The sequence below is a fragment of the Manis pentadactyla genome, chromosome 3, assembly GCF_030020395.1.
Source record: "Manis pentadactyla isolate mManPen7 chromosome 3, mManPen7.hap1, whole genome shotgun sequence".
Classification (NCBI taxonomy): domain Eukaryota; kingdom Metazoa; phylum Chordata; class Mammalia; order Pholidota; family Manidae; genus Manis; species Manis pentadactyla.
This window is the reverse complement of record NC_080021.1, coordinates 191151005-191177779: the sequence shown is the minus strand read 5'-3', so window position 1 is coordinate 191177779 and position 26775 is coordinate 191151005. Positions and strand designations below refer to the sequence as shown.

The following is a 26775-nucleotide window of genomic DNA, read 5'->3' as shown; positions in this document are numbered from 1 at the left end:
ACATTCTTAAGAGAAACTAAAGAGGACACTAACAAATGGAAACTCATTCCATGCTCCTGGCTAGGAAGAATTAATATCGTCAAAATGGCCATCCTGCCCAAAGCAATATACAGATGTGATGCAATCCCTATCAAATTACCAACAGCATTCTTCAACGAACTGGAATAAATAGTTCAAAAATTCATATGGAACCACCAAAGACCCCGAATAGCCAAAGCAATCCTGAGAAGGAAGAATAAAGTTGGGGGGATCTCACTCCCCAACTTCAAGCTCTACTACAAAGCCACAGTAATCAAGACAATTTGGTACTGGCACAAGAACAGAGCCACAGACCAATGGAACAGAATAGAGACTCCAAACATTAACCCAAACATATATGGTCAACTAATATTCGATAAAGGGGCCATGGACATACAATGGGGAAATGACAGTCTCTTCAACAGAAGGTGCTGGCAAAACTGGACAGCTACATGTAAGAGAATGAAACTGGATCACTGTCTAACCCCATACACAAAAGTAAATTCGAAATGGATCAAAGACCTGAATGTAAGTCATGAAACCATAAAACTCTTAGAAAAAAAATACAGGCAAAAATCTCATGGACATAAACATGAGTGACTTCTTCATGAACATATCTCCCCGGGCAAGGGAAACAAAAGCAAAAATGATCAGGTGGGACTATATCAAGCTGAAAAGCTTCTGTACAACAAAGGACACCATCAACAGAACAAAAAGGTATCCTACAGTATGGGAGAATATATTCATAAATGACAGATCCAATAAAGGGCTAACATCCAAAATATATAAAGAGCTCACACACCCCAACAAATGAAAAACAAATAATCCAATTAAAGAATGGGCAGAGAAGCTGAACAGACAGTTCTCCAAAGAAGAAATTCAGATGGCCAACAGACACATGAAAAGATGCTCCACATCGCTTGTCATCAGAGAAATGCAAATTAAAACCACAATGAGATATCATCTCACACCAGTAAGGATTGCCACCATCCAAAAGACAAACAACAAATGTTGGCAAGGATATGGAGAAAGGGGAACCCTCCTACACTCCTGGTGAGAATGCAAATCAGTTCAACCATTGTGGAAAGCAGTATGGAGGTTCCTCAAAATGCTTAAAATAGAAATACCATTTGACCCAGGAATTCCACTCCTAGGAATTTACCAAGAGAATGCAGCAGCCCACTTTGAAAAAGACCGATGCACCCCTTTATTTATCACAGCACTATTTACAATAGCCAAGAAATGGAAGCAACCTAAGTGTCCATCAGTAGATGAATGGATAAAGAAGATGTGGTACATATACACAATGGAATATTATTCAGCCATAAGAAGAAAACAAATCCTACCATTTGCAACAACATGGATGGAGCTAGAGGGTATTATGCTCAGTGAAATAAGCCAGGTGGAGAAAGACAAATACCAAATGATTTCACTCATATGTGGAGTATAAGAGCAAAGAAAAACTGAAGGAACAAAACAGCAGCCGAATCACAGAACTCACAAATGGACTAACAGTTACCAAAGGGAAAGGGACTGGGGAGGATAGGTGGGAAGGGAGGGTTAAGGGCTGGAAAAAGAAAGGGAGCATTACAACTAGCATGTATAATGTGGGGGGAGGCACGGGGTGCACTCTACAACACAGAGAAGACAAGTAGTGATTTTACAGCATCTTACTATGCTGATGGACAGTGACTGTGAAGGGGTATGTGGGGGGGACTTGGTGAAGGGGGAAGCCTAGTAAACATAATGTTCTTCATGTAATTGTAGATTAATGATACCAAAATTTTTTTTAAAAAGTTAATTAGGTATGAGCATGCAAGATAAAGGGGCAGGGGTGCTAGGATGATCAGGTGACCATTAGGAGTTTATTATGTAATTCAAATAGATATTAAAAATACAGAAAAAATAAATATGGCTTGAAGATGCTTTGGAAAGTAAATCAGAATCTCAGATCTGAAAGGGTACTTGGAGGCCAGCTGGTGTAATGAAGGAATCCCTTTAGTTGTAACCCCAAGATCCTGTTTCCACTTAAAAAAACAAAGAATTCAACATAATACAGTTAATTCCAGTATTATCAAGTTTTCCTTATGTTGAATAAACTATCTAATTCTGTGTAATTTCCCCATATCTATTCATCCCCTAACCCACTGCCCACAAAGTTTTCTTCTTAAGGTCAAACTTCTCCAGTCCTATCCTTTAGATAGTTCACAACAACCATCTTTTAAGACTTGTGCCCAGCACAAACCCTGGTTCATTCAAGCATTTAGTAGAACAGAACTGTCCTCTTTATTGAAGATGATCTTAATACAGAATTATGTAAAATGACTCTACTCTAAAAAAGTTATACACATGGTCATAAGCATATGAAAAGGTATTCAACAGACTACTACCCAAAAACCAGAAAGTAGCAAGTTTTGGCAAGGACATACAGAAATTGGAACCCTTGTGCACAGTTGGTGAGAATGTATAATGGTATAGCCACCATGGACAACAGTACAAAAAGTGGTTCCTCAAAACATTAAAAACAAAATTACCATATGATTCAGCAATTTCACTTCTGAGGTGTTTATCCAAAGGAACTGAAAGCAGGGTCTTGAAGAGATAGCTATATACCCATATTCACAGCAGCAGTATTCACAATAGCTGAAATGTGCAAACAGCCTAAGCATCCACACATAGGGTAAACACAATGTGTTATACACATACAGTGGAGTATTATTCAGCCTTAAAAAGGAAATTCTGATGCATGCTACAACATGGATGAACCCTGAGGACATGATGTTAGTTGAAATATACCAATCAAGAAAGAGAAATACTGTATGATCCCACTTACATGGGTACTTCATCAGAATCATAGAAACAACACAGCCAGGGCTGAGGGGAGGGGCAAGTGGAGGGTTCGTTAGTGGATATAGTTCCATTACACAAGATGCAAAGAGTTCTGGAAATGGATGGTGGTGATAGCTGCACAACACCATGAATGTACTTAATACCACTGAGCTGTACTCTTAAAAATGGTTAAGATGGTAAATTTTGTTATATATATTTCACCTCAATTTTTTAAAATTGGAAAAAAAATTACTCTAAATGTCAGCCTAAATAAGAGGTTCAGTGGAGAGAATACAGTCAAGCTGACTTCAAATGTAGACATCCAGTCATTCAAAAGTATTTATTAAATACCTATTATGTTCCAGGCACTGGCAATACAAATAAAATTAGTACAAAGACCCACTAGGTAACTGAATATATGGAACTAGTGCTTAGAGAAAGATTAAAGCTAGAAAACAAATGTTCACCAAGGTGATAGCTGAGAGAAGATTAAATTTCTGAAGGAAATTAAGAAAGCAAGCAAGGGAGCAGAACAGAATTCTGAAATGGCTGTAATACAAGGTTAAACAGCATCAGGGCACATGGGCAGAAAGTCTGAATTCTGGTCCTTGCTCTGCCATCCTACAATGAGCCACAAACTCTCACAGTTGCAGCTTCATCTGCAAAATGGGGATAACATGGTTGTGATGAGGTTTAAAACAAGTAAGTGAAAGCATCTGGCACATAAGAGGGTACTCGATTAGTAGCTGCTGACTGGATAAGTATCTTACTGGTGTCACTCACGACCCAGGTTAAACCTGCCATAGACAGGCCGACTCACCAATGGTGAGCAAATCCAGGCTACCAACAATGAAACTAGAAAACAAAGGTATTAACAATCCCCATCATAACATTGACAAGGAACTCAGTGATACAGCATTAATATTCATAGTAGTCCTAAGAAGTAGGCATCACTGCCTCAACATTGAGGCTCAGAGAAATCAGGCCACACAGCCTGTAAGTGTAGACCCAGTCTGACTCCAGAGAGCAAGCTCTTAGTTGTCACACTATTATTTCACCATGCTCACCCTGGGAGATGTATAGGGAGTAGATAGAAGTGCAACATCCAAGTACCTGCTCTTTAGGCCATGTAAATCGGATAACTTAAAAAAGGAAAGAAAAAGGCTTTAAAGATATAATAAAGCACAGTTTTGGAAACCATAGCAGAGATGTAGCCTCACACAGTAAGCAGTGGGCACATGATGGCCCTGTCTGAACAATGCCCTCAGGCAAGTGACGACACGCTCCATGAACAACAGCTGCAACTGCTAGTCCCTGAACAATGTGTGTGTGTGTGTGTGTGTGTGTGCAATATAATGTATACTGGGTCACCCAGTGGCTCCTTCCACCCACAGAGGCATTCAGAAACAAACCCAGTACGAGCGGCAGTGTTTTCAAACACAAAGGAGAGTGTGGTTCCAAGTGATGATGCTATAAGAAAAACCAGCACCAGATGGCTTATCTGCAAAGGCGTGTTCCACTGACTGTCCACCCTGGTGCACCGATGTGCAGTCCAAATACAGCATGAGAAGCTGCTATTAACAACCAAGACATGCACCAGGAAGGTCAACCACTGAGGCCACAACAACTACATCAGTACTACATCAGTATCTCTGGGGCTCATTATTCTACAAATCCCTACAGTTATTTAAAAAGTCAGTGTACTTTCTTGCTTCCCCTATACAGCCCTCCATCCCAAGTTTCATCACTTACATACCCCTCCACAGACCCTTCCCTAACCCCAGTCTCCTCGGTCCCAACAAAAAATCATCTCCCCTCCAACACCTCCCGCTCTCTCTCTCTAAAATCCTGTTGTTTTCCATACCAACCCTCACTCCTTTTCCTAGCCTTTCCTCCCTGCCCACAGTGAGATACCTTTTCTATGTGAATAAATGTATTCACCTCCTCAGCTATTCCCTTAGAAAGTACCCTTCCTCTTCCTGATAGACTTAGATCACACTCCTTCCTACCACCCATTTCTCTCCACCTGCCCTGCTGTGTTCACCACCTGTCACCTCCAGTCAGCATTCCACTCATTTCCCAGTGACCATCCTTGTGACGACTCTATCACATTTCACAACACACTGTCAGGCTTGCTTCGAGGATTTTAGCACCTGGCTCAGTCTTGCCTTTTAATGAGGCAATTTTACCAAGACTATTTAAAAAAAGAGCTGTGTTAAAATATATAAACAGCAGTCAGCAAGGAATAGAAACAACAATATCAATGTCTCTGGTATCCCTGGTCAGCAGAAGCAGAGACTATTGAAAAAACAAGGTCTAAGACTGGGTGAAGTTAAGCTCAGCAGCAATGAAATGAGAATGTCTGGGTAATAAACAAGTGTTATGGTTAGATTTTAGGCTTTATGACAATATCTTTGGATAAAACTAGCCACACTGAAACATCACACATCACAAAAGAACTTCCTGGGTAGATGGAAATGTTAGATAGCAATTAGGTATAGTGTACATAGGAGTGACTCCATCTGTCAAGATTGGCTGACATTTCTGGATTTCAGTATATGTAAATTATGCCAAAAAAAAAACCACCTGTAAAATAAGAATGATGATTAAATAGGTGGAGTTATGCAGCCAAAACAAGAATGACAGGTGCCAATAACTGCTGAAGGTGGGTACCGAGTACATAAAAGTTCATTATATCATTCTGTTTATGTATGTTTGAAATGTTCTGTAACCAAGTTTTTTTAATGTTGCATACCCTTCTCCCACACACCTCATGCTCAACCATCAGATCCTTTATGACTTCATCATCCACAACAAAGATTCTAACACTGCAGTTTCAATATTTACCACACATTTTCCAACAGCCCAAGAAAAGCACTAATTCAGCCAGCATGCCAGACATTCAGATGCTCCACTTCCTGAGTGCTCTTCTCCAAGAGCTCACCTCCGGAAGACCTTCATTACTGAGCACTGGCTTCCAGTTCTTCCAGCTGCCTGCCGATGCCATGACCTGCTTTCCACTTGAAGCACCCAGCTCTAGGGCTCTGCCTGTCTGCCCAGTCTTGATTGTGTATGGGGGACACAAATACTTACTAAAGGCCTCCTATAAATGCTTGTGAGAACAAGAACATTAAAGTGGGGAAAAAATACAAGATAGTTACCTTTTGACTTCTATTCATTACTATCAGAAAACTTCTTAACTCTTGCACAACTTGGATTTCATGTTCACAACTCTATACAAATTCCTTGGTTCAAGATTACCAAGGTTCCACTTGTCTTCAAATTCACGCTTGTCCTCCAATACCTTTATGCAGTATTTTTTTAAAATTTTTTAATTTTGATATCATTAATGTACAATTACTTGAACAACATTATGGTTACTAGACTCCCCCCATTAACAAGTCCCCCCCCCACATACCCCTTCACAGTCACTGTCCATCAGCATCATAGTAAGATGCTTTAGAATCATTACTTCTCTTCTCTGTATACACTGCCTTTCCGGTGTCCACCCCCTACATTATGTGTGCTAATCATAATGTCCCATTTTCCCCCTTATTCCTCCCTTCCCACCCACCCTTCCCACTCCCTTTCCCCTTGGTAACTGTTAGTCCATTCTTGGGTTCTGTGAGTCTGCTGCTGTTTTGTTCCTTCAGTTTTTCTTTGTTCTTATACTCCATAGATGAGTGAAATCATTTGGTACTTGTCTTTCTCCTCCTGGCTTATTTCACTGAGCATAATACCCTCTAGTTCCATCCATGTTGTTGCAAATGGTAGGATTTGTTTTCTTCTTATGGCTGAATAATATTCCATTGTGTATATGTACCAAATCTTCTTTATCCATTCATCTACTGATGGACACTTAGGTTGCTTCCATTTCTTGGCTATTGTAAATAGTGCTGCGATAAACATAGGGGTGCATCTGTCTTTTTCAAACTGGGCTGCTGCATTCTCTTGGTAAATCCCTAGGAGTGGAATTCCTGGGTCAAATGGTAGTTCTAGTTTTAGTTTTTTGAGGAACCTCCATACTGCTTTCCACAATGGCTGAACTAATTTACATTCCCACCAGCAGAGTAGGAGAGTTCCCCTTTCTCCACATTCTTGCCACCATTTGTTGTTGTTTGTCTTTTGGATGGTGGCCATCCTAGCTGGTATGAGGTGATATCTCACTGTGGTTTTAATTTGCATTTCTCTGATGATTAGCAATGTGGAGCATCTTTTCATGTGCCTGCTGGCCATCTGACTTTCTTCTTTGGAGAACTGTTCAGCTCCTTTGCCCATTTTTTAATTGTGTTATGTGCTTTTTGTTTGCTGAGGTGCATGAGCTCTTTATATAATTTGGATGTCAACCCCTTATCAGATATGTCATTTATGAATATATTCTCCCACACTGTAGGATGTCTTTTTGTTCTACTGATGGTATCCTTTGTTGTACAGAAGCTTTTTAGTTTGATATAGTCCCACTTGTTCATTTTTGCTTCTGTTTCCCTTGCCTGAGGAGATATGTTCATAAAGAAGTTGCTCATGTTTATGTCCAATGTCCAAGAGATTTTTGCCTGTATTTTTTTCTAAGAGTTTTATGGTTTCATGACTTACATTCAGGTCTTTGATCCATTTTGAGTTTACTTTTGTGTACGGGGTTAGACAGTGATCCAGTTTCATTCTCTTACATGTAGCTGTCCAGTTTTGCCAACGCCAGCTGTTGAAGAGGCTGTCATTTCCCCATTGTATATCCATGGCTCCTTTATCATATATTAATTGACCATATATGCTTGAGTTTATATCTGGACTCTCTACTCTGTTCCACTGGTCTATGGGCTTTATGCAGTATTTTAAAATACTAGCATATGGTAATAACAGCTACCACTTATCGAGCACTTATGAATATTTCTAAGTGTTCTAAGCACTTGAAATACATTATTTAATTTTTATGAAGCTATGAGATAGGCACTATTATTTTTTTTTTATGTATTTTTTAGAAATTAGACATAAAAGGGAGATCACACATCTAAAAAGAAAACTGTCCATTAGTATAACCAAACAAATGCATAGAAGAAGAGCATGTAAAAGAGCAATTATATCGCAGTCCCGATTTAGGAGTCTGAAGATCTAGGCTTCCATCAGTTCACTAGATATAACCTCATTGAGCCTCACGCTCCCACTGGTCCTTACCTCTCAGAGTAGTTGTAAGAATCAAATGGAATAATGGATATGAAAACAAGGAGTGAAAGACCCTTGGACTTGAGGTCATGTACCTGGAATCCAATCTCTGCTCTGACCTTTACTATGTGTATGAATTCATACAAGTAAATTCTACAGTATCTTTAAGCTGTATCCATTCTATTGATAACAACGGAGCACATACATATGTGCCAGACATATGTATGCCAGAGTGTTAGGGATAAAAAAGTGAACATGATAGATACAATCTCCTGTCCTTACAGAACTCAGAGCCTACAGAGGGATACGGATGAGTAAAAAGGACAATTAAAATTAGAGGAGGTTAAGTGCTTGGATAGAAGAGTGTTTAAGAGAAGCACTTTCCCTAGATTTAAGGGTCAAGGAATATTTCCCAAAGGGAAATGACTTCTAAACTGACACTTAAATGATGAATATTAGTCACAGAAGAGTTTCAGGCGGAATGAACAAGAGTCAAAGACCTGCACACAGAGGGCACGTGTTAATAGTATTTTCTAGAGAAGTAAAGATTTCAAAAAGCTAGTAAGAGGAATCTTTCTGTATGACTTCTTACAACTAATGGGAATCTACAATTATCTCAATAAAAATTTCAACTTAAAAAAAGCATATATGAGAGTACTTTGAGAAGAATCTCAGCTATTTTAGTTAATATTATTAATAACTATTTAGTTAATATTATTATTACTAATGATCAACAGCATACTGAATATTGCTACAGAGAACAAAGCTGGAAGGGTCATGATAATGGAAATAGAACTTCTAGGGACAGTTAGTGACCATATTTCAATAGTTGGTCAAAATTTGGAAAATCATGAGTCAATACCTTTTACATCTGGTCGATACTGTAATCCATCATCTTTCTTTCCCAACAAACTAGTGTCATCTGTGTCTGTAAGAGAAAACAGTTTCAAATTAAGATACATATGATGTTTAGGCCACACCATGAAACTCCCAAATACTCCAAATGCTCCAAGTCCTTCTCAACTCCCTGTTCACTTACCCTGCTCACATTTTCCACCAATCTTTTGATCTACTGTGCCATTTCTATCTTAGGCCTCAAGGCATCCCACATATATATGTGCTTTGCATGATGAACAGTCTAATTTCATTTAGACTTAGCTCAAATGTCATCTCCTTAAGAAGTCTTCCCCGTGCAAACTAAAATAACACATACCCTGAAGAGAAAAGATTAATCTTTTCTCCAAGGGACAATGATCTCAAGGTTTACCTTCTCCTGTCACTCACTGTTTCCCTGGAAACATATCAGATTAAGATAAATGTGTAATTCATGGTGTGGGAGATCACGGGGAGAATACTGTAGCACAGAGAAGGCACATAGTGAATCTCTGGTATCTTGCTGCACTGACGGGCAGTGATTGCATTGGGGTATGGGTGCGGACTTGATAATATGGGTAAATGTAGTAACCACATTGTTTTTTCATGTAAAACCTTCATAAGAGTGTATATCAATCATTCCTTAATAAAAAAATTTTTTTAAAAAAGATAAATGTGTAATCTCAGCTGTTCTATCAGACAAAATTTACTATAAAAATGACTCCTAACTTGTGAATTGCATTTGGACTGGGCTGTAAATGAACCATAAATACCTGCTTCAAGTTCCCAATACATAGTGGGGGAAGAACGATAAGGTGTAGTTAGGTGTGAATGGAAGTATTATAAAGGAAACCAAGATAAAAGTTAAGGACCAACTACTCCAAAGGATTCTAAATCTGCATGAATTTCAATGAACAAAATTCTTAAGCTTGGCCAATTGCTCAAATTTCAAATCCCAGATAGTATACCATTCAACCACACAACAGATCTTCAGAAAAGATACTTTCTCTAAGCTATCTTTCAACCTAGGCTCTAAATACCACCCCATGAAAGAAAAACTATACTCTGCTCTTCAAGATCAAAGCTAAGTAACTAACTACAAGGGGTCCCTCCAAAGTTTCCTCTACCATGCCCATCCCTGACCCTAACCAGAAATCCTCTGATGAGCTTCTTGGGCATTCTTTGGTATCTTAGACCAAGACTACTGAAATCAGTTGCGCATATTTTACAAATTATTTGTTGCCAATATAAAGTCCCAAACTTGGCTTACAACTTTTTTCCTTTAGCTCAAATAAAAACATGCCATTTTAATAAATCCAAAAAGAGAGACTGGTGAGACAGTGGTTACACTTAGCAAACAGGAAAGAGGTACAATCCTAGTCCATAAGAATGTTCCTGGTCCTTGGGTGTTACCAGGAAGAGATACATTATTCTAGCCCATGTGTGTATTACTAAGGAAAGAAGGCTGACAACTTCTGCCTTTAGTGACTGGATGTTTCTAGGAGGGATGGAAAACAAAAACTCATTCTTGGTTGGTATATGGCTTCTAAACTGTAACAAAAATCAAGAAGGGCAAAAATAATTTTAAACTGAAGGTAGTAATGTTTTTCTTACATTCTATAACTTCATACCAAATCTCTAACAGTAAATATTATGTAGGGGCAAAAACTACAGAGAGAATGTGAAAACTATTATGCTCCAGAAAAAAAGATTAAGAAATATATGGCAATACTTACAGTTTTCCTATAATTAAACTAAGTTGACTAATTCTTAAACAGCTATGATCATTACAAATTTGAGACAACTTTTAAGAACTACAGATATATGTACAAGTCCATATTAGGATTAGGTTAGTAACTAAACAACCAAGAAGCATGTTCTGTGTCTTGACAATGATAATAAATGAAAAAGAAAATCTCAGTTAGTAAAAAAATCGAAAATGTACAATAATGAAAAATAATAAGGCATCAAAGATTTCTTATTTTAAAAATCTAAAGCACCATAAAATGTAAAAATAAGATTGTAGATATATAATTAAGACAAGTCTCCGAATAAGTACAACAGGTTTTACCTGTGCAATGACCAAGATGCCTTATATCAATCTGTTCTTGCTTTATACAAGATGCTTCTCGAACAAAACAGGGATTGTTATAGGAACTCCCATCAGAAGCACACACAGGATTAAAACTGTATCCACTGCAATCTATATTACATACACACCTGTTGGAAAGAACAAAAATTATCTGTATTTTATAACAAAAATATTTCATTATGCTACATAGCAAAAAAGAGCAATTCTTCCTGTTTTCTGTAACAAGTCAATATATTGTTTTAAGTCCCTGATAAAAGTTTAAGTGAAAGGAACTCCCAGCTAAAGATTTCTTTCAGGTGAGAATTTCAGGGATATTTTCATGCAGATGCTATTAATCCGGTAGTTTCTCCAGAATTTTCATATGTAGTTATTACAGTAATCAAGAGATGTCACATGTCAACATTTAAAAAGCAACATGGTACCAATGGAAAAGACACAGAATTATGAGTCAAAAGTCATGAATCTAAATCTTAGCTCAAATAATGACCAGATTTGTCTCCAGATCCTTCCTCTGAGTCTTAGTTTACTTTATTTCACTGATCTATAAAAGTAATAACATACCTACCTCACCAAATAATTGTGAAGATTAAACACAGTCAATAAAGATGTAAAATGGAAGCCCTCAAAAGTGTTTTCTACCTGCATATCTAACTGAGTGGCTACTGGACACTGAGGCAGCACTGTACAGAAGGCCAAGGAGGCCCGAGTCATAGTTATTTCAAATAACTATGTAAGTTATTAAAAATAACAAACACACAGATTGTTCTGGTTTGGCAATATGATGGACTCAGAACCGATATCAATCCTCCTACTGAAAACAACAAAACATATTGGATGAAGTATTTTAAAACATTGCACTCATAAATTGGCAAGAAAGCAACAAATACTCAGGACGACTGTTAATGAAGACAGGAATGGAGAAAGGTCAACTGAGTTTGCTAAAGCTGATTTTCACCTGGAAGGTATTTGCCAAACTGGGTAAATTCAGTTATCAACTTTTTTAGCTTTGTAGGCCTTTGGGAACAGGAGATAAAGAATATTGACCTACCTAAGATGAAGTGTCTGAACACCCAAAAAAAGCTGGTACCTCAAAAAGCTACAACCCTCAGCATGATGGCAAACTAGCCATCAGTTGCCGTACTCCAAGGGGACCATTTCAAGGAGAAAATCCCTGAGCCATGGCACAGGAAGAAAAACATCTCCCCTGAGAACTCAAAAACACAAGCTAGCCCTCACACGGGTAACTACACCTCAAAATACTACTTGGATGTTCTTCTGAAAAACCTCAAGCCCAGAATTTATTTCAAGAGTCAAAGACTGGAAAGGGCCCTAAGCAACTGACAGAAGCAAATGCAATCTCTGAAGAAACAGATCCTAGACATCATTTTCCAAGATACAGTTCTGAAAAAAATAAGCAAATCATACATGCACTCACTCACATGCCCACCACAAACAAGGAAATAAAACACTATAAGCAGAACAAGCAGATCTGAAAGAGAACCAAACAGAACTCCTAATAAAGAATGTATTATTAGTAATAAAAAAATTCAATGGGCAGATTTAACAGCAGATCAGACAAACTAAATGTGAATTAGTGAACCAGAAAACAGAACAGAGGAAATTACCCAAACCACAGCAGAAAACCAGAGAAAAAACAAGATTGAAAAAAGATTAAGACAGGGAAGACAGAGTCACAAGACCTAATAAATACCTGATTGGAGTTCCAGAAGGAGTTAAAGGAATGAGCATGGGTAATATTCTCAGTAATTTCTCATTTAACTTCCTAAAACTACAGATACTAATTTAAACAACCAAGAAGCCTAATAAATTCCAAACAGGATTATTTAAAAAGGACCACTGAAGTATCACAGTGGAATGTTATAACAGCCAAAAAAAGAACACTGTAAAGGAAGCCAGAAAGAAGAGGAAGATTACCTTCAAAGAAATGAGAATAAATGCTCGCTTCAGGAGCACACATATCAAATTTGGAATGATACGGAGATTAGCATGGCCCCTGAGCAAAGATGCATGCAAAACTCATGAAGCATCCCATATTTTCCAAACTTCCAGTTACAAATTAAATAAGTCCCAGGGATGTAAAAGACAGCATAGGGAATAAAATCAACAGTATTATAATAACTATGTTTGGTGAAATATGGTGACTAGACTTATCATGATCATTTTGTAATGTACATGGATGATGAGTCACTATGTTGTACACCTGCAACTAATAATGTATATCAACTATACTTACATAATACTTACTTAAATAAACTATACTTACATGGTATACTTAAGCAAGTATAGAATACACAATTCTTAAGTAAGAATTGGTAAATTCTTGCCAATTTACGAGTGCATTATTTGGAGATGGGTGGTGGTGATGGTATGGCTGTATATAGTAGCAGACTCAGGGCTAAAAGACATTAAGTAAAACAAAAAAAAAATTTTTAATAAATACATTTTAAAAGGAAGCAAGAATAAGAGGTTCAAGTGTCTTCCAAAGCAATACTTCAGCCAAATTGTTAATTTATAGCCACACAGCAGTGAAATACCTGCAATGTGCTGAGATAAAAGAGAATTCTATATAAAGAGAAAAACCTTTCATGAATGAGGGTAAAATGAAGGTAATTTGGAAGAAGTAAAAACTTAAGTTTGTTACCGACTGTCAGCAAAGAAGGTTATAAAGGCAGTAGAAAAATGATCCCATAAGGAAGGCCTGAGATGTAAACACACATGGAGAAAGTGTAAATATGTAGGTAATATTAACAAAATACTATGTAAGACAATAATGCTTGTGCCCCTAAATTTTTTTTAAGTAGGAAATTAAAATGTATCATAATAATAACATACAAATCAGGAAGGACTGAAATCATAGTGTTCTAAGCACAGATATATCAAACTTTAGACTGGTAAGTTGAATATGCATTTTTAAATTGCTAAGAGTACCACTAGAATATTGAAACTAACAGAAAAAAAAACTGAAAGAAGGCAAGAAAGGAGAAAGAATGGAAGGACAAAAATACAAAACAAGGTAACAGGAAAAAAATCAAAATACCTCAGTATTTAAACTATATTTAAGTGAACTGAATTTTCCAGTTAAAAAGCAAAGATAGGCTCGATAAAAACACAAAAGCCATCTACATGCTGCTTATACAATGCATGTTAAAAAGCAATGATACAGGTTGTTGCCATGGGCTAGGAGAAATGGGGAATGGGAAGTCACTGTTAAATGGGTACAGAATTGGAGGGGGCGGAAGATGGCGGCGTGAGTAGAGCAGCGGAAATCTCCTCCCAAAACAACATATGTCTATGAAAATATAACAAAGACAACCCTTCCTAGAATAAAGACCAGAGGACACAGGACAATATCCAGACCACATCCACACCTGAGAGAACCCAGCGCCTCGCGAAGGGGGTAAGATACAAGCCCCGGCCCCGCGGGAGCCGAGCGCCCCTCCCCCCAGCTCCCGGCGGGAGAAGAGCAGGCAGAGCGGGAGGGAGACGGAGCCCAGGGCTGCCGAACACCCAGCCCCAGCCATCCGGGCCAGAGTGCAGGGCCCTCGATACTGGGAAAACAGGGCAGCAAAAACAGTGAGGAGGCACTGGAGGCTGGGCGACAGAGGACATAAGAAAAGCGCGCGACCATTTTTTTTTTTTTTTTGCTTTTTTGCTGCTTTATTTTGGCGAGCGCTTTTTGGAAGTCTTAAAGGGACAGGGACCCCAATATTAGGGAAACAGGGCAGAAAGACCGGTGAGCAGAGGCCTGAGGCTGGCACCGGAGAATAAAGAAAAACGAACGACCACCTTTTTTTTTTAATTAAAAAATTTTTTTTTTTAATTAAAAAAATTTTTTTTCTTCTTTTTTTTTGTGGTCGTTGTTTTGTTTTGGTGGGTGCTTTTTGGAAGTCTTAAAGGGGCAGGGCGGGTCACTTAATCCAGAGGTAGGGAATCCGGGATCTCTGGGCACCCTAACCCCTGGGCTGCAGGGAGCAGGGAGGCCCCTTACGGAGATAAATAGCCTCCCAGCAGCTCCTGCTCCAACGCGACTCCACCATTTTGGAGTAGCTGCCCGAGCCAGGCCACGCCCACAGCAACAGCGGAGATTAACTCCATAGCAGCCGGGCAGGAAGCAGAAACCCTGTCTGCGCGCAGCTGCGCAGCACAAGCCACTAGAGGCCGCTGTTCTCCCAGGAGAGGAGGGCCACAAACCAACAAGAAAGGAAGTCCTTCCAGCCGTCACTCGTCCCAGTTCTGCCGACTATTCCTATCACCATGAAAAGGCAAAGCTACAGGCAGACAAAGATCACAGAGACAACACCAGAGAAGGAGACAGACCTAACCAGTCTTCCTGACAAAGAATTCAAAATAAGAATCATAAACATGCTGACAGAGATGCAGAGAAATACGCAAGAGAAATGGGATGAAGTCCGGAAAGAGATCACAGATGCCAGAAAGGAGATCGCAGAAATGAAACAAACTCTGGAAGGGTTTATAAGCAGAATGGATAGAATGCAAGAGGCCATTGATGGAATTGAAATCACAGAACAGGAACGCATAGAAGCTGACATAGAGAGAGACAAAAGGATCTCCAGGAATGAAACAATATTAAGAGAACTGTGTGACCAATCTAAAAGGAGCAATATCCGTATTATAGGGGTCCCAGAAGAAGAAGAGAGAGGCAAAGAGATGGAAAGTATCTTAGAAGAAATAATTGCTGAAAACTTCCCCACACTGGGGGAGGAAGTAATCAAAGAGACCACGGAAATACACAGAACCCCCAACAGAAAGGATCCAAGAAGGGCAACACCAAGACACATAATAATTAAAATGACAAAGATCAAGGACAAGGAAAGAGTGTTAAAGGCAGCTAGAGAGAAAAAGGTCACCTATAAAGGGAAACCCATCAGGCTAACGTCAGATTTCTCAACAGAAACCCTACAGGCCAGAAGAGAATGGCATGATATATTTAATACAATGAAACAGAAGGGCCTTGAACCAAGGATACTGTATCCAGCACGACTATCATTCAAATATGACGGTGGGATTAAACAATTCCCAGACAAACAAAAGCTGAGGGAATTTGCTTTCCACAAACCACCTCTACAGAACATCTTACAGGGACTGCTCTAGATGGGAGCACTCCTAGAAAGAGCACAGCACAAAACACCCAACATATGAAGAATCGAGGAGGAGGAACAAGAAGGGAGAGAAGAAAAGAATCTCCAGACAGTGTATATAACAGCTCAATAAGCGAGCTAAGTTAGGCAGTAAGATACTAAAGAGGCTAACCTTGAACCTTTGGTAACCACGAATTTAAAGCCTGCAATGGCAATAAGTACATATCTTTCAATAGTCACCCTAAATGTTAATGGGTTGAATGCACCAATCAAAAGACACAGAGTAACAGAATGGATAAAAAAGCAAGACCCATCTATATGCTGCTTACAAGAAACTCACCTCAAACCCAAAGACATGTACAGACTAAAAGTGAAGGGATGGAAAAACATATTTCAAGCAAACAACAGTGAGAAGAAAGCAGGGGTTGCAGTACTAATATCAGACAAAATAGACTTCAAAACAAAGAAAGTAACAAGAGATAAAGAAGGACACTACATAATGATAAAGGGCTCAGTCAAACAAGAGGATATAACCATTCTAAATATATATGCACCCAACACAGGAGCACCAGCATATGTGAAACAAATACTAACAGAACTAAAGGGGGATATAGACTGCAATGCATTCATTCTAGGAGACTTCAACACACCACTCACCCCAAAGGATAGATCCACTGGGCAGAAAATAAGTAAGGACACGGAAGCACTGAACAACACAGTAGAGCAGATGGACCTAATAGACATCTATAGAACTCTACATCCAAAAGCAGCGGGATATACATTCTTCTCAAGTGCACATGGAACATTCTCCAGAATAGACCACATACTAGGCCACAAAAAGAGCCTCAGAAAATTCCAAAAGATTGAAATCCTACCAACCAACTTTTCAGACCACAAAGGCATAAAACTAGAAATAAACTGTACAAAGAAAGCAAAGAGGCTCACAAACACATGGAGGCTTAACAACACGCTCCTAAATAATCAATGGATCAATGACCAAATCAAAATGGAGATCCAGCAATATATGGAAACAAAAGACAACAACAACACTAAGCCCCAACTTCTGTGGGACACAGCAAAAGCAGTCTTAAGAGGAAAGTATATAGCAATCCAAGCATATTTAAAAAAGGAAGAGCAATCCCAAATGAATGGTCTAATGTCACAATTATCGAAATTGGAAAAAGAAGAACAGATGAGGCCTAAGGTCAGCAGAAGGAGGGACATAATAAAGATCAGAGAAGAAATAAATAAAATTGAGAAGAATAAAACAATAGCAAAAATCAATGAAACCAAGAGCTGGTTCTTCGAGAAAATAAACAAAATAGATAAGCCTCTAGCCAGACTTATTAAGAAGAAAAGAGAATCAACACAAATCAACAGTATCAGAAACGAGAAAGGAAAAATCACGACGGACCCCACAGAAATGCAAAGAATTATTGGAGAATACTATGAAAACCTATATGCTAACAAGCTGGGAAACCTAGGAGAAATGGACAACTTCCTAGAAAAATATAACCTTCCAAGATTGACCCAGGAAGAAACAGAAAATCTAAACAGACCAATTACCAGCAACGAAATTGAAGAGGTAATCAAAAAACTACCAAAGAACAAAACCCCCGGGCCAGATGGATTTACCTCGGAATTTTATCAGACATACAGGGAAGACATAATACCCATTCTTCATAAAGTTTTCCAAAAAATAGAGGAGGAGGGGATACTCCCAAACTCATTCTATGAAGCTAACATCACCCTAATACCAAAACCAGGCAAAGACCCCACCAAAAAAGAAAACTACAGACCAATATCCCTGATGAACGTAGATGCAAAAATACTCAACAAAATATTAGCAAACCGAATTCAAAAATACATCAAAAGGATCATACACCATGACCAAGTGGGATTCATTCCAGGGATGCAAGGATGGTACAACATTCGAAAGTCCATCAACATCATCCACCACATCAACAAAAAGAAAGACAAAAACCACATGATCATCTCCATAGATGCTGAAAAAGCATTTGACAAAGTTCAACATCCATTCATGTTAAAAACTCTCAGCAAAATGGGAATAGAGGGCAAGTACCTCAACATAATAAAGGCCATCTATGATAAACCCACAGCCAACATTATATTGAACAGCGAGAAGCTGAAAGCATTTCCTCTGAGATCGGGAACTAGACAGGGATGCCCACTCTCTCCACTGTTATTTAACACAGTACTGGAGGTCCTAGCCACGGCAATCAGACAAAATAAAGAAATACAAGGAATCCAGATTGGTAAAGAAGAAGTTAAACTGTCACTATTTGCAGATGACATGATACTGTACATAAAAAACCCTAAAGACTCCACCCCAAAACTACTAGAACTGATATCGGAATACAGCAAAGTTGCAGGATACAAAATCAACACACAGAAATCTGTGGCTTTCCTATATACTAACAATGAACCAACAGAGAGAGAAATCAGGAAAACAACTCCATTCACAATTGCATCAAAAAAAATAAAATACCTAGGAATAAACCTAACCAAAGAAGTGAAAGACTTATACTCTGAAAACTACAAGTCACTCTTAAGAGAAATCAAAGGGGACACTAACAGATGGAAACTCATCCCATGCTCGTGGCTAGGAAGAATTAATATCGTTAAAATGGCCATCCTGCCCAAAGCAATATACAGATTTGATGCAATCCCTATGAAACTACCAGCAACATTCTTCAATGAACTGGAACAAATAATTCAAAAATTCATATGGAAACACCAAAGACCCCGAATAGCCAAAGCAATCCTGAGAAAGAAGAATAAAGTAGGGGGGATCTCACTCCCCAACTTCAAGCTCTACTATAAAGCCATAGTAATCAAGACAATTTGGTACTGGCACAAGAGCAGAGCCACAGACCAATGGAACAGACTAGAGAATCCAGACATTAACCCAGACATATATGGTCAATTAATATTTGATAAAGGAGCCATGGACATACAATGGCGAAATGACAGTCTCTTCAACAGGTGGTGCTGGCAAAACTGGACAGCTACATGTAGGAGAATGAAACTGGACCATTGTCTAACCCCATATACAAAAGTAAACTCAAAATGGATCAAAGACCTGAATGTAAGCCATGAAACCATTAAACTCTTGGAAGAAAACATAGGCGAAAACCTCTTAGACATAAACATGAGTGACCTCTTCTTGAACATATCTCCCCGGGCAAGGAAAACAACAGCAAAAATGAGTAAGTGGGACTATATTAAGCTGAAAAGCTTCTGTACAGCAAAAGACACCATCAATAGAACAAGAAGGATCCTACAGTATGGGAGAATATATTTGAAAATGACACATCCGATAAAGGCTTGACGTCCAGCATATATAAGGAGCTCTCACGCCTCAACAAACAAAAAACAAATAACCCAATTAAAAAATGGGCAGAGGAACTGAACAGACAGTTCTCCAAAAAAGAAATACAGATGGCCAACAGACACATGAAAAGATGCTCCACATCGCTAATTATCAGAGAAATGCAAATTAAAACTGCAATGAGGTATCACCTCACACCAGTAAGGATGGCTGCCATCCAAAAGACAAACAACAACAAATGTTGGCGAGGCTGTGGAGAAAGGGGAACCCTCCTACACTGCTGGTGGGAATGTAAGTTAGTTCAACCATTGTGGAAAGCAGTATGGAGGTACATCAAAATGCTCAAAACAGACTTACCATTTGACCCAGGAATTGCACTCCTAGGAATTTACCCTAAGAATGCAGCAATCAAGTTTGAGAAAGACAGATGCACCCCTATGTTTATCGCAGCACTATTTACAATAGCCAAGAATTGGAAGCAACCTAAATGTCCATCAATAGATGAATGGATAAAGAAGATGTGGTACATATACACAATGGAATACTACTCAGCTATAAGAAAAGGGCTAATCCAATCATTTGCAGCAACATGGATGGAGCTGGAGGGTATTATGCTCAGTGAAACAAGCCAAGCGGAGAAAGAGAAATACCAAATGATTTCACTTATCTGTGGAATATAAGAACAAAGGAAAAACTGAAGGAACAAAACAGCAGCAGAATCACAGAACTCAAGAATGGACTAACAGGTACCAAAGGGAAAGGGACTGGGGAGGATGGGTGGGTAGGGAGGGATAAGGGGGGGAGAAAACTACAAGTCACTCTTAAGAGAAATTAAAGGGGACACTAACAGATGGAAACTCATCCCATGCTCGTGGCTAGGAAGAATTAATATCGTTAAAATGGCCATCCTGCCCAAAGCAATATACAGATTTGATGCAATCCCTATGAAACTACCAGCAACATTCTTCAATGAACTGGAACAAATAATTCAAAAATTCATATGGAAACACCAAAGACCCCGAATAGCCAAAGCAATCCTGAGAAAGAAGAATAAAGTAGGGGGGATCTCACTCCCCAACTTCAAGCTCTACTATAAAGCCATAGTAATCAAGACAATTTGGTACTGGCACAAGAACAGAGCCACAGACCAATGGAACAGACTAGAGAATCCAGACATTAACCCAGACATATATGGTCAATTAATATTTGATAAAGGAGCCATGGACATACAATGGCGAAATGACAGTCTCTTCAACAGGTGGTGCTGGCAAAACTGGACAGCTACATGTAGGAGAATGAAACTGGACCATTGTCTAACCCCATATACAAAAGTAAACTCAAAATGGATCAAAGACCTGAATGTAAGCCATGAAACCATTAAACTCTTGGAAGAAAACATAGGCGAAAACCTCTTAGACATAAACATGAGTGACCTCTTCTTGAACATATCTCCCCGGGCAAGGAAAACAACAGCAAAAATGAGTAAGTGGGACTATATTAAGCTGAAAAGCTTCTGTACAGCAAAAGACACCATCAATAGAACAAGAAGGATCCCTACAGTATGGGAGAATATATTTGAAAATGACACATCCGATAAAGGCTTGACGTCCAGAATATATAAGGAGCTCACACGCCTCAACAAACAAAAAACAAATAACCCAATTAAAAAATGGGCAGAGGAACTGAACAGACAGTTCTCCAAAAAAGAAATACAGATGGCCAACAGACACATGAAAAGATGCTCCACATCGCTAATTATCAGAGAAATGCAAATTAAAACTACAATGAGGTATCACCTCACACCAGTAAGGATGGCTGCCATCCAAAAGACAAACAACAACAAATGTTGGCGAGGCTGTGGAGAAAGGGGAACCCTCCTACACTGCTGGTGGGAATGTAAGTCAGTTCAACCATTGTGGAAAGCAGTATGGAGGTACATCAAAATGCTCAAAACAGACTTACCATTTGACCCAGGAATTCCACTCCTAGGAATTTACCCTAAGAACGCAGCAATCAAGTTTGAGAAAGACAGATGCACCCCTATGTTTATCGCAGCACTATTTACAATAGCCAAGAATTGGAAGCAACCTAAATGTCCATCAATAGATGAATGGATAAAGAAGATGTGGTACATATACACAATGGAATACTACTCAGCCATAAGAAAAGGGCAAATCCAATCATTTGCAGCAACATGGATGGAGCTGGAGGGTATTATGCTCAGTGAAACAAGCCAAGCGGAGAAAGAGAAATACCAAATGATTTCACTTATCTGTGGAATATAAGAACAAAGGAAAAACTGAAGGAACAAAACAGCAGCAGAATCACAGAACTCAAGAATGGACTAACAGGTACCAAAGGGAAAGGGACTGGGGAGGATGGGTGGGTAGGGAGGGATAAGGGGGGGAGAAGTAGGGGGGTATTAAGATTAACATGCATGGGGGGGTAGGAGAAAAGGGAGGGCTGTACAACACAGAGAAGGCAAGTAGTGATTCTACAACATTTTGCTATGCTGATGGACAGTGACTGTAAAGGGGTTTATAGGGGAGACCTGGTATAGGGGAGAGCCTAGTAAACATAATATTCGTCATGTAAGTGTAGATTAGTGATAGAAAAAAAAAAAAAAAAAAAAAAAGGGCAGTTCCTGTGTGGTAACCTCCAACGAGTTCTACACAAGGGTATAAAGGGCATATAAAAGTGTAGGCAAAGGGTCTGTTTGTGTTTATACAGAGGATCAAAGCCTAATTGGGCTACCCCAAAAATGAACTAAGATACGATATGAAAAAGAACTTCCAACATCTGCACTCTCTGGAAGACTCATGCCAGAAGATGATCATCAAAAAACCCCAACAAAGATCCACACACTGCTACAGCTGTAGATGCACTCATCCCACCAGTTCCTGGACTTGCAATGGGAATGAGGAAGGAGATATCTAAGCTGGCCTGTGCATACAGTAAAACAACAAAATTGGACTGGATCTATACTGTTGGAACTCAACCAAGAATTTGGAGAAGTGCAAATTGTAGCGCTCCAAAGTCTTACAACTACAAACTATTTATTGTTAAAAGAACATATGGCATGTGAACAGTCCCCAGGAATGGGTTGTTTTAATTTGTCTGATTTCTCTCAGACTGTTCAAGTTCATTTGGACAATATCCACCATATCATAGATAAGTTTTCACAAATGCCTAAGGTGCCTAACTGGTTTTCTTGGTTTCACTGCAGATGGCTGGTAATTACAGATATGCTTTGGTTATATAACTATACTCCTATTATGTTAATGTGTGTGTGCAATTTAAGTAGTAGCTTAAAACCTATACATGCTGAAGTTACTCTACAAGAAGATATATCAAAGAAATAATCAATCTCCCCATGTTTTCTTCCGCCTGCTACTTCTATAGCTTTTCTTCTTCCTTCCTAATTACAACCCTTAAATAGAATTCGTGCCTCATATCAAATTTACCGAGTATCATAATTCTTCCAAGTGGTAAAGATACCTCAAGACAAATGCTGGGCATAGAAGCCACAGGGCATAAATATGCAAAGAAGTAAAAAGCTAACTTTTTCAAACAATAAGGCTTCTCTCTCACTTACCAACTTCACATTTCCCTGTATGGCCCCGGAAGATGACTGGTTAGCCAGAGACGGGTAAGATTCCTCAAGGGAGGAACAACCTAAGACAGGCACAGTCGCAGGGGGGCCATCAGGTGAGAAATTGGGGATCAACAGAGGTGAAGCTTAGAACCTCACCCCCCCGTTCTGAGAGAAATCTTCTGCATACGTGGATGTTTTATTGCCCTTGTCTAGCTTGGATTAACACATAGTCTACAGGCACACACCTGATCATCTACATGTGCTCTCTTACAACACTAAACTATGTTTTCTACCTTTATCTTGTATCTACCTACCACTTCAGCATTTTATTAAAAATAATAATAATAAAGAGAGAAATGTGGTATCCACATATAAATCAAGTATAAAAACCAAATCAGTATTCATATTTGAACTGACTGTTTATAGTTCATAATGCATGAGCAAAACCGAAAGTTTCTGTGATGACTGCCCTTGTACTGTTCACTATGTAACTTATTCATTATGTAAGAATTTGTTCTACATGTAAAAACTTGTTTGTTATGCCTCAGAAGATTGGAGACTGACAAAAGTTAGGCTTGGGGTGGAATAATGATTGTGCATTGAGCATTGACTCCCCTATACAGAATTTTATTGTCGTTAACAACCATTTTATCAATAAATATGAGAGATGCCCTCACAAAAAAAAAAAAAAAAAAAAAAAGGACAGACTTCCAATGGTAAAATAAATTAGGAACCGGGATGTAATGTATAGCATAAGGAATATAGTCAAGATATTGTAACAGCCTGGTAGGGTGATAGCTGGAACCTAGAATTATGTATATAAATGTTCTACCACTGTGTTGTACACTTGAAACTCATGTAATGTAATACTGTGTGTCAACTACCCTTCAATAAAAAATAATTATTAAAAAAAAAAAAAAAAAAATGGGTACAGAATTTCAGTTTTACAAGATAAGAAGAGTTTTGGAGATGGGTGGTGGTGATGGCATGATTGTATCCAGTATCAGACTCAGCGCAAAAAGGTTATGCAAAGAAAAGAGGCCCCTTCATAATAATAGAAAATTTTATTCACCTGGAAGATATAGTAAATCTAAACATTTTTAAATAGCCTCAAAATCTGTAGAGCAAGAACTGATAAACCACAATAAGAAACAGCTAAATCCATCACAGATTTTTAACATGCCTCTCTGTAACTCATATATCAAGCAGATAAAATATCAGTAAAACTGAAATATTTACAGATGAAATGACACGATACTGGGATTTGCTTTAAAATAATTACCCTAAAAAGTAGGGAAGAAGAACAGAAACACAAAATGTGACTTTTTATAGAGGCTGAAGCTGAGTGATGGGTATATGGGGAGGGCTCCTCTCCATAATGTTTGAAGATTCCTTAATTCCTGGTGATTTAAAGACCTAAATGTAATAGGCAAAACTACAACAGACTTAGAAGATCAAACATAAAATAAATTTAACTTTAAAATAAAGAACATACCATAAAGAAAATAAGACAACTAGCTACAAACAAAAAAGTTACAGTCCATATAACCAACAAATAATCAATATTTAGAATACATAAACAAAAATCAATTTTAAAAAAGATACGTAAGATATATAACTTGGAAGCATACAAGAACAATAAATGTGAAGAGATGTTTAACCTACTCAATGATCAGGAAAATGCAACCACAATGAGATACCATCACATTCAGTAAATAGGCAAAAATTGAGAAAGAGGAGCAAAAGGAAGTCTCACCCTGTCCTGGTGGGAGAGTTTACTGATATAACCACTTTGGAAAACAGGCAATACCATGAAAAGCAAGTTTTGGACATGCCCAGCAATTTCACTACTAGGTAAGGCTCTTGAAATCTCTTACCCATGTGCATCAGGAGAGTTAAGAATGTTCACAGCAGCATTACCCATGAAAGCAAAAGCTTGGAAACAATCTAAGTGTCCACCAACAGTAAAACGGACTATAAAAGCATGTGGTACAGTCAAACAATTAAATTTAATAAGCAGTGGAACTGAATGAACTACCGTTATGTGCATTAATATGAATCAGTCTCAGAAACAATGCTGAGTCAAAGAAGGTCCACACAGATGCAATTGGAGCAGGACATGGGACAGGGCAGCCCTGAAGTACGGATAATAACCTACTTCTGTATAAGGAGGTAGGATTCACAACGTTTGTTTCATTTTTGTGCATTAAACCAAACGTGCAAGTTTTCATACACTTGAATATAAGCTCTATTTCACAATTTTAAAAGGCACCAGAAAAAATTAAACATTCATAAGAATTACTAACTTAACTCAAAAATGGTTTTTACATTTTTAAACAAGATGGGAAGGGGGAAAAAAAGAATATATGACGGAGACCATATGTGGCCTGCAAAGTGATTTACCATGTGGCCCTTGGTAACACGTTGACAGAGCAACTCTGCCAACGCTGGGGGCTTAAGGGACACATGTGGGCAGAGTTGGAATGACAATAAAATAGAAGCACGGCTCATGGGAGAGCGTTTCGAGACTAAGAAAAGGCTCAGCAGCAGAGGCAAGACGCCCTAGCAATCCCGTAAGGAGCAACGCATGCCTGAGCAGTGGGCACTACAGCTGCACCAGGAGGCCCCCGACCGAGGGAAGGCCATGCCCTCAGGCTCTTCCACTGCGTGTAAGAACAAGAACCGTGAGAACAAACCATTACTACTGTTTGCAGTGGCACAAAGGGAAAAAATAAACTTATCATCTCAAGGGAAGTCCAGCACAGAGAAGCAATGAGCAGAGGAAGAAAATATGAGATAGACTTGAGAGGCCACTGACATTACCGATTACAGAGATAACAGGTGTTTGCAGACTGGCAGCGGTAGCAGAGGGCAGGATGCCCAAAGCTCAGGAGTTTGCACTAACATAGAAAGAAATCACTTCAGTAAATATGCCAAATTCAAAACATTTAACAACGATTTTCTCTGCACCTACTGTGCGGGTGTGGTCACATTACCCTGACTTAATCCTGACAACAAATGACGAATAGGGAAAATGAATATGAAAAAAGTTAAAAAGCCCAAGGTCACAAAACGAATGATTAGCTGAGACTGTGTCCTCTCTGCTCACTATAGCTGTTATGTAAACCAGATAATTTTTCGCAGAAAGTGACAAATGAAAGGAGGTAAGTAGTTATTTTCCACATTTATATCATAAAAAAAAACCTTCTCACTAAACTGGCCTCTCTTTTTCCTGAAACCCCCAGAGACATTCCTGAGTGAGGGCTCGCCCTCTCCCTGGAACCCTTTTTCCCCAGATATCCCCCTAGGTAGATCCCTTCTTTCCTCAAGCTCTTTCTCACATCTTAGAAGAATGGCCAAAAATTAAATCACTAAGCATCAATTTAAGAAGTTAGAAAAAGAACAATGGAATAAATTCAATGAAAACAAAAAAGGGAAAAAATAGCTGATACAGATATTATGAATTGGATAGATAGATATATCTCAATAGAAACAGAAAACAAAAAGCTACAACAGAGAAGATCAATAAAGCCAAAAGTTGGTTCTTTGAAAAGACTTCAAACTGACAAAGGAGGATAAACATAGAAAGAAAAAGAATGAGAGAAAGAAGTAAGCAATTATTAGGAATGATATTAAAGACCATAAGTTCAATGGAAATCATGGCTTAAAAGATAATAAAAGGTCTTTATAAACAATTTCATGCCAATATCCTGGGAGTCATTTTAGCAAATTATCGAAT

The 26775-nt window shown here is 38.6% G+C and overlaps 1 protein-coding gene and 1 non-coding gene across 3 annotated transcripts in view; one reads left to right on the top strand and one right to left on the bottom strand.

The window, feature by feature from the left end:
- The window catches only part of TMEFF1 (transmembrane protein with EGF like and two follistatin like domains 1), a 93022-nt gene that overhangs the window by 17291 nt on the left and 48956 nt on the right, over window positions 1–26775 (bottom strand). For both annotated transcript variants that reach the window (XM_057498890.1, XM_036888428.2), the window contains exons 6-7: window positions 10949–11097; window positions 8867–8932 (exon numbers count right to left, since the gene is read on the bottom strand). In XM_057498890.1, coding sequence (XP_057354873.1) covers window positions 8867–8932; window positions 10949–11097 — 215 coding nt within the window. The remainder of the gene's footprint in view (window positions 1–8866; window positions 8933–10948; window positions 11098–26775) is intronic.
- Window positions 12925–13028, top strand: LOC118914086 (U6 spliceosomal RNA). Its single transcript, XR_005025465.1, has one exon. It is a non-coding gene; the product is annotated as a U6 spliceosomal RNA (small nuclear RNA).